Source organism: Hippoglossus hippoglossus, chromosome 9 (genome assembly GCF_009819705.1).
Source record: "Hippoglossus hippoglossus isolate fHipHip1 chromosome 9, fHipHip1.pri, whole genome shotgun sequence".
Taxonomy (NCBI): Eukaryota; Metazoa; Chordata; class Actinopteri; order Pleuronectiformes; family Pleuronectidae; genus Hippoglossus; species Hippoglossus hippoglossus.
The window spans coordinates 14368904-14382823 of NC_047159.1; the positions used below are offsets into that span (position 1 = coordinate 14368904).

General features: G+C 44.4%; 1 protein-coding gene across 1 annotated transcript in view; it reads left to right on the forward strand.

The window, feature by feature from the left end:
* Positions 1 to 13684, forward strand: part of bmp1a (bone morphogenetic protein 1a) — a 31816-nt gene extending 18132 nt beyond the window's left edge. The window contains exons 7-20 of the mRNA XM_034596105.1: positions 2782 to 2906; positions 4579 to 4694; positions 4869 to 4971; positions 5594 to 5710; positions 6109 to 6254; positions 6356 to 6551; positions 6772 to 6897; positions 8366 to 8526; positions 8704 to 8884; positions 9323 to 9448; positions 9554 to 9681; positions 10246 to 10459; positions 10694 to 10944; positions 12230 to 13684. Of these exons, the coding sequence (XP_034451996.1) occupies positions 2782 to 2906; positions 4579 to 4694; positions 4869 to 4971; positions 5594 to 5710; positions 6109 to 6254; positions 6356 to 6551; positions 6772 to 6897; positions 8366 to 8526; positions 8704 to 8884; positions 9323 to 9448; positions 9554 to 9681; positions 10246 to 10459; positions 10694 to 10944; positions 12230 to 12364 (2125 nt within the window). The 3' untranslated portion in view covers positions 12365 to 13684. The remainder of the gene's footprint in view (positions 1 to 2781; positions 2907 to 4578; positions 4695 to 4868; positions 4972 to 5593; positions 5711 to 6108; positions 6255 to 6355; positions 6552 to 6771; positions 6898 to 8365; positions 8527 to 8703; positions 8885 to 9322; positions 9449 to 9553; positions 9682 to 10245; positions 10460 to 10693; positions 10945 to 12229) is intronic.
* The last annotated feature ends 236 nt before the right edge of the window (positions 13685 to 13920 follow it).

The window sequence follows — 13920 nt, forward strand, 5'->3', positions numbered from 1 at the left end:
AGAATTCGATTTTGTTTGGTTTTTAGTGTTTTATACTGTGCAGGAAAACTGGAAAATGAGGAAACGGAGAGCAGTCACATATGGTATGAAGTAGGATTTTATTCCAAAACTTCTCTTATGATAACAAACAACAACGTTTCTTTTCTAGTGGGCTTTAAGGTTGGCGCCTGAATAAAGTGCAAATGCAACCATTGTGTTTGAGAGGATGTTTTTTTCTGTTTTAATCTCATATTATTCAACTCAGCACTTTATACACAGGATGCCCATTCAGCTGTTATTATTCTTCAGCCAAGATCTGGACTGAAGCTCATGTTCTTGCAAATTCGTGGTGTTCATCACAGCCTGCTGCACAATGGAGCAGCCCGGCCCTGAAGAAGGTGTATGTTGGGTAATCCGCTCTGTTCTGTTTTCACTCCAGTTCCGACTCCGTTGCTCCCCTAATTCGTGGAACTCTGTTGATCAATAAGGTTGTTTGGACATGAGGGAGGAATGGCTGCCGCTGCTGGGGAATGTTTCACAGAGTTGTATTAGCAGACAAGGGGCTCCTGTTAGCTTTTCACAAGTCAGTCCAGGCACTTTTCCCTGCGCCCTGATTGGTTGATTCACCTGTGCCAGTGTCTCGCTTTGTTACTCCATTATGAGCCAGTGTGTTTGCTCGATGTTTTACAGTAAATCACCGTGGGAAGCCGGGTCCTTTGGCGCGGGTGTTGTCCAGTAGATTTCATGGCTTGTCTTGATGTTTTTCTGTGTATCCTGGGGAGAAGCAGGGCCTGATCCCCGTGCTTTTTGTCTGGGTTGTGTTATCCGACTCACAACTCAGCCTTTCCCCCCTCCTCCCCTTTTCTCCAGAGATATTTTTCGGGACTGGTGCATGGAGCGGTGCCAACTCAAATAGAGACCTGCCAGTGTGCCCTTTGTCTGCCGTGACACCGGCTGGAGTGGCGTTTTTCACTGGACAGACAGCATACGGGCTCCTGGAAGCTCACAGACAGACACACAGACAGGCAGAGACTAAACTGTTAGCTCAGGCTGCTCTGTTTGCACATGCCTGCCGTTGATAGGCATGTCACCATGGGAACGACCGGGGAGCCAGGCCGTTGCTCGCCAATACTTACAGAAAAACGGAGATGATAAACTAGCAAAGTGTCAAGTGAGGCAGCAGTGTGAAAAGAGTCTCTCTGGACTTACTGTTCTGTTCTGCCATTTCAAAAGAAAAGCTCTGTAACTGCGTCACCTGATGGTTTTTTACAGTCTTTAATGTTGCTTTTGTTCACATTCCTGCTTTCACAGCTTATGCAATTTAATTTTCCTCTCTCTGCAGCTCAGTAGAAGGTGGTAGGCTCTTAGTTTGGGTCCATCTGTAGGGCAGACGTGTGTGAAGAATGATGGCAGCGTTAACCTTTGAGGCTGACCGCGTGACCCCAATGTAACGTGATAAGCTACTGAAACCGTCCATCTGCCGCATTTAGCCGGAGATGACTAGATGTAAAGGAATCATAGTAAAAGTTCAATACTTTATAAAAAAATAAAAAATAGATAGAAACTGGAAGCGCACTCAGAAGAGCACCTCCACTGGGCCCCAACTGTCCCCAAATATAGCCACATTTGTATTCACTAGATCCAGATTTTTATTTGGATCTGCACCAAATTGCACACACTCAAAACTATCAGTCCTCTAAATATGCCAGATTTTTTTTTTCATCAAGACCCATGAATTATTCTCTGAAAGATCAATAGAAATGTTGAATAACGTCCCTCTTGCAATGTTCAAGTAAGTGGAAATTTAAATTCCTTGATCCGCTCCCTTGATCCGGGTCCGCACCAAAATCCATGCCCCACCGCTCCACTCAATTTCATGAATCGGCCATTCATCGGTTCAGGTTTTTGTGTAATCCTGCTTATTAACAAACAAATGTAGTCGCAAACATAACCTCCTTTGCAGAGGTAATGATTCACAACACGTTTAAACCCTCGCATGCATGTTTTGCGTGGAGGAAATGGCAAATGAAGTTCCAGTGATAAAGAAAAAAATCAGTTTCGCTTCACAGATTTTAATGTGCCCTGGTACAAATAGATGGATGGGTTGACTATAAAAATGTGTCAAGAGATTACAGTTTTTTGAGAAGTAGATTTAATGATCTAATGTTTATTACACTACGAGCAGTTTTTATCTCTAATGATAATAATAATACTCTCGAGTCTACATGGGTGTGCGTGCTCATGTGGAGGTCGACAGCAGGTACTCAGGCCTCATGCTGAGGCATTTCTCCGGTGCCAGGTCTATACAAGCATCTCTTTATCTCTTAGAATTCCCATGTGTAGTTTGAAGGAGTGTTGATTTAATTTATTAGATGTGGGTTTTAGCCTCTCGTGTGTATGTTACACAGATGTACGTTAGTGCTTGTATATGCGTGTTCTGCATTGCTATGTTTACATCTTTGTTTGAATGCTAATCCAAACATGAGCAGGATGAATACGAGCGCTCCATGCCCCCTCCACTCTGGCATCCGGATTTACTGTATTTTTCTACAAAACAAGCACATGTTGTTTGGCTTAGTGGAGACTGTTGGTGCTCGTTTTCATGCTGGTATTTGCAAGTCTCAGTCCTTTTTAAGAAAAAGTTAATAATGCTGTTGACAGTGATTCAATTGCACTTATCAATGGTAAATCACTTAATCCCTGAGCCAACAGGTTGTGATGTTGGACCATAGTTTGCAGGATTGTGTAAATACAGTGTGACTTCAATTAACATTAACCTCAGTCTCTCTTTTGGATTTACAGAGGCATCTTCCTGGACACCATCCTGCCACGCTACGATGTGAACGGCGTGCGGCCGCCCATTGGCCAGAGGACCAGACTGAGCAAAGGGGATATCACACAGGCACGCAAACTCTACAAATGCTCCAGTAAGACCTAATGACAGATCCTGTCTGCTATGGGTTTTTCCTGTCTATTTTTGCATGTGTGCGCAACATAGCCCTGAGAGAGCGGTCTGTAGCTCCTCCTGCCTCCTCCAGATGCAGCTCCACACTGCGTCGAAAGAGCCAAGCATCTACTGTTGATGTGGTGCGGTGCGGTTCCTTGGCTACAGCGTCCAAGACTCTGAAGCTGGGAGGAGTGTAAACACCAGCCAGGGCGAGGAAGTTTGTCATCACTCTTTCCCAGATAGACCTGAAAGAACAGCTGGTTTCGAGAAGACGGACTAAAAAGATTGTCGATGCACACACACACAGCTTGTACCATGCAAACTGTGCAGCTATGCACTAAGAAGAGTTGTGTAATCCTGGCACTTGTCCTGAACTTTGTTTACGCTTCCAGAGAGAAGAGAGAGGATTTGATGCTTTTGAAGTAAATTGAATTTATAGCATTAACAGATGAGAGTACAATGAGAGCAGCCTTCTGCTGGATAGATTTGATGTCAGTTAATTGTAGGTCAGGCCAGGATAGCTGAGCTGTCAGCCTCACATTAAAGCTCAAAGAATAAATATAGTGATGGGTCACGAGAGAGGGACCAGACGCTGTGGTTTTTACAGTAGAACTGGAAGTTTTAACCTTAAATGGATCAATAGGTGTCTGGAAAAGTCTTCTGTCTGACATCTCTGTCTGCTGAGGAAGACGATGATGTGGCGCACATTGTGTGGGATGAGGTTGTGAGTCTCTCCACATGTTCTTGGGAAAAAAAATCTTAAAGAGCCATGAATCTCCCATTCATGCAGCATTCCTGGGAGTGTTTGTCACCCCCAGTGTGTGCCTGAGAGCTTGTTAATGGTTCAGCATTGGCGGACCTCTGCCAAGCATTATTACACACAACTCGTAGCTCAGGGCTCCTCGTTTTATTGCTTACACACAATCCTCGAGGGAGGCAATAAATGCCAACAGTCGGGGGGGGGAGATGTTTTCCTTACTCCTAAGAAACGCAGCCCAAGGTAAAGATAACACTGAGGCAATAATGAATGCATGCGCAGTTCCCAGGATGAACCTTTGTCATTTCCTCTTGGTCTTAATTAAACACATCTTTCCCCCACTTGGCAGCAGCCTCCCTCAAGTTGTTCCACGCGGCCGTGTATTGTGTTTGGAAGTCAGTCTCCGCACACTTGCACACTTAGTTTTGCCAGTCAAACTAAGGGTGGTGGTGTGTTTTGTTTTTTCACTGGCAACACGTACATAATGCATCATGTCCTCCAGAGGGCTGGTTTATTTATAGTGGGCCAGGTTTATTTTCAGAAGAGGATGCTCAGAGAAAGTGTCTCACACACTCCCTCTATTCCTTTGTGTGATCATCATATTGAGTAGGAGGGGGGGGAGGTAGAGGGGAGGGGGTGAATATTATCAGCAGATGTGGCTTTGAACATTAAAGAGCTGCCCTTTACTTCACGTTCAGTTTTTACAGTTCCTCCATCGAGCATCTGTCTCTGCAGCCAGCTGACTTCAGAGCTGATGACTATATATTTTGGATTCAGTGGCTCTCTGTTGTTTTCAGGCAGACACTAATTGGCAGCTCGTCGCAGCTCACAGCTCACTGCTCACAGCCTGGGCCTTCACATGCCGCTCAGTGTGTATGTTTGTCTCTGTGCACAGGATGTGGGGACAGTCTGCAGGACAGCAGCGGGAACTTCTCGTCTCCTGGCTTCCCCAACGGATACTCGGCCTACATGCACTGCATCTGGAGAATATCAGTCACGCCGGGGGAAAAGGTATGAGCACATGGAAAGTTCCAGGTCAATTTGGAGACACCTTTTAACAGAAGCTGCCTCGACTGCAAATAATGATAATAACTCCGATGACTCTGTTTTCTTCGTATTTGTCTGATTGTCGCGTGACCTTCTGGCCCACACTGTGTCAATAATCACTCTCTCTTGGTTTTTAAGATCATTCTGAACTTCACCTCCATGGATCTATACAGGAGTCACCTGTGCTGGTACGACCACGTGGAGATCCGAGATGGATACTGGAGGAAGGCGCCACTCAAAGGTCAGTTTTAACTGGAGAACACTGTCCTAGGGTCACAACTAATGATTGATTAATCTTGTCTCAATGGATTCACCAAAGACGTCTGGTTTTGTCCAACTAATACTCCAAAATTCAAAGGTCTTCTATGTACTAGTGTAAAAGAAGAATAAAACCATAAAGTTAGTGGGATTCAGTGTTGAATTTGTTTCCAGGCTGTTGATACAAGGATTTACAAACTATTCTCTGTTTATTTTTATATTTCCATGTGTTTATATTGCATGTTTACTTATTTATTACTTTTACTGAAGTCTATTTCTTTACTGATCTCTTTATTGCTGCAGCACAGCAAATTTCCCCATTGTGGGACTAATGAAAAATTATCTTGAAAAAGTAGAATATATACATTATTTATAGAAACTGTTTGGTAAACCCATGTCATACAGTATATGACTTTACCAGATATCCAATACTTGGATAAATTCGCTAATTTGAAGTTGAATTATTATCTATTTTAGTGTTCCTCATCTTCTCTCGTACCGTCACAGTTTGTTCAGTTTCGTTGCAGTAAAGAGATGTGTGGAGGAATGTCTTCGCTATCTCAGGTGTCATAGTCTATTTGTGTGCATCTCCACCTGTGACCCAGGTCGTTTCTGTGGCGATAAGTTGCCTGAGCCCATCATCTCCACCGACAGCCGGCTGTGGATCGAGTTCCGCAGCAGCAGTAACTGGGTGGGAAAAGGTTTCTCCGCCGTTTATGAGGGTAAGCACCCGCTGCACGACCTCGCTGCTCCCCCATTCCAGCACATCGCTCAGCTGACTGAACGCATGGTCAGTCACACATCCAACAATGTGCTTAGGAGCCGCATTAATATCAGGAGTTTTTGGCTCCCCTACTGCTGATGTGTCAGGCACTTTACACTGCATTAATCAGATTTTGGCCTGGCCCTCACATTCGACTCCATTGTTTCCAGACCGTGCAAAGGGATGATGTGTGTGTGTGTGTGTGAGCTGGTGGTGGAGGCATTTCAGCTAATCCACAATGCATAAATCAGAACAGTGAGCACACAGTTTTTTTTCCCTTTCAGAATCACGTGCTGATGATATTGCTATCCAGGGAGCTTAGTGCTGTGTTTTAATTGTCTTCACTGTCACATGCAGCCATCTGTGGTGGGGAGGTGAAGAAGGACAACGGCCAGATCCAGTCCCCAAACTACCCTGACGACTACAGGCCCAACAAAGTGTGCGTGTGGAAGATTTCTGTAGCTCAGGGCTACCACGTAGGCCTCACCTTCCAGTCTTTTGAAGTAAGACACACATCCTTCTGTTATTTATCAAATACAATTTTATTTTATGTCAATTTTAGGACTATTTTGACCAATTTAAACGTCAAACCCTCTTTTGTCAGATTGAGAGACACGACAGTTGTGCCTATGACTACCTGGAGGTGCGTGATGGCAACTCTGAGAACGGCCCTTTGCTGGGCCGCTTCTGTGGCTACGACAAGCCAGATGACATCAAAACCAGCTCCAACCACCTGTGGATGAAATTTGTTTCAGATGGCTCGGTCAACAAGGCCGGCTTCGCTGCCAACTTCTTCAAAGGTGAGGGGTTAAAGGTTGTCAACGTTCCAGGAATCTCTCCATCTGTCATTATCGTTTATCTTTTTCGAAGTGTATTTACTTTTTTTGTTCCACTTGCACCGTCGGGTTCTTTTGCGACCCTCTCTGCCTGCCCCTGCTCTTGTTTTGGAGGGTTTTTCCTGTACGCAATCGAGCCAGGGGGCCAGCGAAAAGGGTCCCAACATATCTTTGTGTTTTTCAGAGATGGATGAGTGCTCCAAACCGGACAACGGTCGCTGTGAGCAACGCTGTGTCAACACACTAGGCAGCTACAAGTGTGCCTGTGACCCGGGCTATGAGCTGGCGGCTGACAAGCGCAGCTGCGAGGGTAAGTACAGGGAGAAACGGTTACCAGCCCTGCTCACCATGTCATTTCCACTGAAGGACTTAACACAGTTAGTCACACAAACACAATAAGTACAGTCCTTCCTGAAAACAACAGAAACAATATGATGATTGTGCTGGCTGGATTTGAGTCTCAACAACTCAAGTGTTATTTTTATCTCAAAGCACGTGTCGTTGTCTAAGATCCGACTATAAGTGCACACACTGGCCGATCACTGTCCGCCCCCAGAGGAAGTCAGCTGTCACTCCAGCTTTGCGTTGTGTACAAATATACAGATGTTTGAGACATAACAAATTTACAAGCAGATTAAACTGAGATATTGCACGCTCAGTTGAAATTGTAAAGATAGGTTCATTACAATGCAGTTGCAACATATATAATGGTATTTAGTGTCATATAAACAAACCCATTGATATATAAAAAGCATGACAGCAAGTACTAAAATGTACTTAAGTAAAAGTATAACGTTAACTTTTCTACTTAAGTAAAAGAAAGTATTTGCTTTTAAATATACTTATATAGGTATACGTAAAAGTACTACCCGAGTTTAGCCTATTTCCTAAAGCAATGGTCTACTGCCTCATTAACTGTGCCTATACTGCATTTGGGTTTTTTTATTCAAGAATACACTCTTTCACATTAATGAAGAACGCTGCAGAACTGAAAAACTTGTCTTATTAATTAATGGATGAGTCTCGCCCTCCTCTGAATACATCCTCAGTGTTTCTTAACCAGTGATGCTGCTGCTGCTGCAGGAGGTCTAGTGTTACATGCCCACTCTGATTGGATCAGAGAACCAATCCCTTCACATTATTGATTATTCTAAAAATATAAAAAACAATGTGAACATGTAACGCAAAGTTTTGTAAAATGAAGTGGAGTAGAACGTACAGATAGTTGCTGAAATATGTAGTGGAGTAAAAGTGAAAAGTACCTGAACATGAATCTAAAGTAAAGTACAAATACATGAAAATTGTACTTAAGTAACAAAGGATACAGTCAATAAAGTAAAAAAAAGCACATTAAAACAGAACGAATGTGGTATTAAAGAATAATAGTATTTTACTGTAGTAATTTACATTGACTTTACAATGAAGAAATACAATGGGTAACAAACAGGTGCCTAACGGCATGTAAAAATAGCTAAATACTGTACTTTTGACCATACCAGCATTCACATATAATAACCCACCAGCTGCAGGAATAACCAGTGCACATTAATCTTGTCTAACAATAGCTTGGCGAGGGTTCGGGCACCATGTAACATGTTGTGTATTGTGTAACTGATACAAAGCTCTCATGGAGTACAGCCACTAATCAGGTTTATTCAAGACACAGAAAGGATTTCAGAGTGCTCTTGTTTCAGCAACATTTCTGAGAGCACGTCTGCATCTCTATCGAGCTCACTATTTGTCCTTGTCTCTTCCCATGGGTTGTGTTTTCCGTACAGCTGCCTGTGGAGGCTTCATCACCAAGCTGAATGGGTCAATCACCAGCCCGGGCTGGCCCAGAGAGTACCCTCCAAACAAGAACTGCATCTGGCAGCTGGTCGCCCCCACGCAGTACCGCATCACTCTGCTCTTTGACGTCTTTGAGACTGAGGGCAATGACGTGAGCACTGGGGTTATTTTGAATCGGCACGGGGTGGGTTTGTTCTGTGTTCTCCCTCTCCGTCATTGCACCCACAGCTCTCCTCTTTCACAGCAAATAAACCCAACTTCCTCTCCTTCATGTGTCGTATTCAAAATGAAATAAAAATGCCCCAGCCTCATCACATTCTCTGCTCAGGTTTGTAAATACGACTACGTGGAGGTGCGCAGCGGGCTCTCCGCTGACTCAAGGCTACATGGGAAGTTCTGCGGGGCCGAGAAGCCGGAAGCTATTACCTCTCAGTATAACAACATGAGAATTGAGTTCAAATCCGACAATACAGTGTCTAAGAAGGGCTTTAAAGCACAGTTCTTCTCAGGTGAGTGGCTCTAACAGTGTTGAATTAAATTAGCAGACTTCCTGTGGCTCAGGAGGTAGAGTGGGTTGTCCACTCATCAGAAAGACAGTGGTTTGATGTCGAAGTGTCCTTTGGCAAATGCAGAGCCTTAAATTGGCCCTGAAGCTGGAGCATTATTGTGTGTGTGTGTGTGTGTGTGTGTGTGTGTGTGTGTGTGTGTGTGTGTGTGTGTGTGTGTGTGTGTGTGTGTGTGTGTGTGTGTGTGTGTGTGTGTGTGTGTGTGTGTGTGTGTGTGTGTGTGTGTGTGTGTGTGTGTGTGTGTGTAAAGCTCTTTGAGTGGTTGCAAAGACTAGAAAGGTGCGATATGAATGCACTCCATTTACCATTTCCATTCAGCCACTTTCACTGTTGCCTACAAAGGAAACAGTCACCAAGGTTGTGTCCTCTGTGCGTCCGCAGACAAAGACGAGTGCTCCAAGGAGAACGGCGGCTGTCAACACGAGTGTGTCAACACTTTCGGGAGCTACAGCTGTCAGTGCAGGAGCGGCTTTGTGCTGCACGAGAACAAACACGACTGTAAAGAAGGTATTTCTCCTCAACACGGCCACTGTGCGCCCGCTGTCTGGTGTTAACGGTTTGAGTGCAGGACTATGCACAGGTCTGTGTTAACCCAGTGATGTCTGTTTGCAGCTGGCTGTGACCACACGGTGAACAGTGTGAGTGGTATCATCACCAGCCCCAATTGGCCGGATAAATACCCCAGCAAGAAGGCATGCACCTGGGCCCTCACCACCACTCAAGGCCACCGCATTAAAATCGTATGTGCCACTTCCTCCTGCTCTCTGTGTAATTTCACCCGTCAGTCCTGAATTTATTGGAGTGCGTTGCCTATTTGTGTAATTGAACTGCTAGATTCATTGAGTACATCTGCATTTACTGTGCAGAGACTGTTTTGGCACCACCAACAATGATTCTGTTATTACATATTTGTTTACTGTGTCACTGACACGCAGTAAATCATTTGAAAGAAAACCAGCAGCCAACGCATAATATTAAAAAGTGTGATGCCTGCGTTTGTTTCTGGAAAAGAACACTAGATGCTTCCTTGGGTCATGCTCCACCCCTCCTCTTTACAAACTTTCATTGAAACAGTTGAGGTTTTTGTGTGATTCTGTTAAAATGTAATATATAATCAAGACACGTGTTTCCTGCTTTACCCTAGTGTGCCTGTGTGCTCAGAGATTAGTTTTCTTTATCCAGTGATAGCAATAAGACACGTTACTATCAAGATTATGTCATTTTACTTAAAAAAGGAGTGTAAACATCTGAAAACTGAGTTACTTATAATAATATAAAATATGTAATGACTGTTTTTGTCACAGGCTTTCAATGAGATCGACGTGGAGGCCCACTTGGAGTGTACTTACGACCACATTGAGATTTACGATGGCCGCGATGGAAAAGCCCCAAGTCTGGGTCGTTTCTGTGGCACAAAGAAGCCGCAGCCCATCATGTCTAGTGGCAACAAGCTGTTCATTCGCTTTTTCTCAGATAATTCAGTGCAGAAGAAAGGATTTGAGGCTTCGCACACTGCAGGTAAGAACAGATGTTGATGTGACAGCACTTCCAACTCTGAAAGTTTTTCGGAGGGGGGGGCGGTATAATATGCACAAGCTTTAGATTTAGTCCCAAATCCCCTTCCTTTCTGAGAATGATCATGACTCATAATTAAAAACAGAGCGTGTTTAAGAAACCTTATTGTGTGGATGACTGTGAAACCACAAATGAGTAGTGCACAAACAAATCTCAGCTCAACTTCTCTGTCCACAGAGTGTGGAGGTCACCTAAAGGCAGAGGTGAAGACCAAGGACCTGTTCTCCCATGCCCAGTTTGGGGACAATAACTACCCCGGAGCCTCCGACTGCGAGTGGGTGATCTCGGCGGAGAAAGGCTACGGCGTGGAGCTCATCTTCCAGACCTTCGAGATTGAGGAGGAGGCGGACTGTGGCTATGACTACATGGAGCTGTTCGACGGAGATGACACCAAGTCTCCACGGCTGGGGCGTTACTGTGGCTCAGGGGTAAGAGCAATTTTGGAAGCAACCTCTTCTTTAACAAGTGTTTTAACAGCAGGAGGGTTGAGACAATTGTTTGCAGTGGAGTAACCTTTCCCAGGGGTTTTGAATGGGATGACTTTGAAGGACCCTGGGGCTCTTGATTCCACTCCTACTCCAACTTGAATGAAAGTCAACGAGTTGGGGGAGTTCCGCTGTAGGTCGACACAAGCCGTCGCTCCCTGGGCGCTGATGGCCTATTAGAATCTCTGGCACTGGGTTGTAAATACAAATTAATTAGCCAATGCTGAGGCTGCAGAGTCCGGAACAATGTGGGCAGCAGGGAGTAGAAACAAGTTTCCTCAGGTCAGAGAACAGCTTGATTTCATTTACACACTTCAGTAATAAGCTCTGGCCATTTACTCACAGCCTATGCCTGTGAATCATTCGCTGGAGGGGACGTAGCACCCGGAGAACCCTGGGGAGCAGCTCCTCAATCAAGTTTCCTTTTTTAAAACCGGTCGAAATAAACTGACACAATTCAGACCAAAGTAGGGTGAAAACTCATTAGAGTGTGGGGGAGCTTACTTTTAGCCCAGGGGCTTTTTTTTTTTCTCAGTTAAACTGACGACTGGTTATTGTCGGTTCCACAATAAGATTTGCAGACCTTTTTTTTCTTGTGTTTTAAATCCCTCTCCCAATAAGCTAAGACTTATGGGCCATTGTAGATATATTATTAATGTTATGATTGGCAGCTTTAATCAACAGTCTGGAGTATTTACTGTTGGTGGCTGGAGCCGCAGCTGCTTTGACATTGTAGTGCTTGTCTCTGTCGAAGCCGCAGCTGCCAGAGCATCTCAAACAACTAATTATTTTTCACTATGATGTTCTGAATTAATATTCATGTGACACCACGATCCTGACAAACAGCCAGGTCAAGTTAACTTGTGCTTCACTGGAAACACTTTAGCTCAGTGTACTGAGGACAGTAGAAGCACATGAAGCTGTGCAGCAGTAAATGGTTTTGTTCAGTGAAGAAAGTGCTCTCTGCAGTGGTGCACCAATCATCAGAGAATATTTTATCTTCACATCGATAGCAGTAGAAGCCTGAATCAGAATAAAGCTGAGAAGGTCCTGGACCCCTGTGGCCCCTGGCTGTTACAGAACTAGCTGTCATCTAGGAAGAAGCCATTCGTCATGGTCACTGATCTGACTCCGGCTTCAGCGTGGGACAAGTGCTTAGTTTAAATTGAAGTGCAGTCAGAGAAGCAGAAAGCCACAAATGAACCTGTTGTTGTGTCCCTCTTCACAGCCTCCAGAGGAGATCTACTCAGCCGGTGACTCCATTGTGATCAAGTTCCGCTCTGACGATACAATCAACAAAAAAGGATTCCACGTGCGCTACACCAGCACCAAGTTTCAGGACACGCTGCACTCGCGCAAGTGACCAGCGGGGGCCGGAAGGGGCCGTGCAGGGCAAAGGGGCAAGCGGAGGGGCCCCCAGGGGAGGCGCCAGCCTGACGCTCGGAAACCTTCGGCCACCAAGATGAATCAGACACGACAGATTAGCCGCAAGACCACCAACCGCACCTCAGCTCCTAGGGGCTCTAGCTCCCCCCACAGACTGTGAGGAGTAAAGCCATTCTGCAGTACACCTTGTTTTTACCTTTTTATGGTTAGGATTGGGGTGGGAGGGTGGAAGTCCACTTTAGGCGGACAGTGGGGGAAAATGTATTGACCCAGTTCCCTCCATATAATTTTTTCATTTGTTTCTTCTTTTTTTTTTTTTTTAAACATGCCTCCTAATGAGAGGCACACAAGGAAAACAGTGGATTCTCAGGACCTGCAGCTGGACAGATCCCTGCTTTTGTCGGGCCCGACCACCACATCCAGGGGGGGAGGAGAAGGGAGAGGAGGGAGGGAGTCAGGGAAGATCTCCTGCGCTCCTCTGTAATTGTCCTCCTCTCCTAACTCTCTCATCCCTTCGGTTCAAGGATTCCTGTCTGTAAGAGGATTAGAAAGACTTGACTTGAGATTTTGATACTGTATGTCGGTCAATTGCATGTAATTGCAAGCAGCGAAGGAAAAATTGTACAGCGGCAACACCAGCATTTGTAATTGGCATTGTCCTGGCATGCAGTGGCAAGATTCTCGTTGTTACCATTAACAAGGAAATTAAGGAAGCAGTTATCTTATTAAAGGACTAATAAAAGAAATGTGGTCCATGTCTTCTGGTTGGTAATTGCTCACCTGACGACTGGCTATTACTGTACCTCCATGTATAAAGTCATGTGTATAATCTTTCAAAGGGAACATGTGCTTTTCTCAGCTCGAACCAGTTAGCACTTTACAGAGAATTGTTCCAAAATCATGAGCTTATGAATTTTTGTGAAATGCAATGCCAGTTCACTTATTTTTAAAATGCATTTTATCTCTCTTATTCTTAATTGTTTTTTTAATTGCTCCATTTAGTTCCTCAGGCATACTTGAACATTGTGTGTGCCCTGCAACATGGGGTAATAAAGATATGACTAAATGTTTCAGTGTTGATTTACAGGTCTGATGTAAAATAATCTCTCACCAGAGGAAATGCCTTTTTCTTGGTACAATGAAGTATTTCTCAAGAACCAAATGAGCCTGGCTATTTATTGTTATAGTAATCACATGTATGATGTAAAGGTGGAAAGGTACTGTTGACATTAGCCCTAAAATTGCCTTCTCATGTATAGCCATTGGTCTATGTTGAATATACTATGTTGCTCACTCATTCCTTTTCTGCATTTCTTTCTCATTCTACGCTGTGGGGGTAATGTTGTGTGACACTGCAGCGGTTCGATACACATTTGATGTCTGACCTTTGTTCACAATATTAACTGATTACGGGTTTATTTTTAAAATTTTAAGTTAAACCATGTGCTGCGTTGCATTGACTGAGTTCCTGTTTGAGTGCAATCCAGGACATGGGAGTAGGAGTAACCGCACTGAGGACTTAAATGACACATG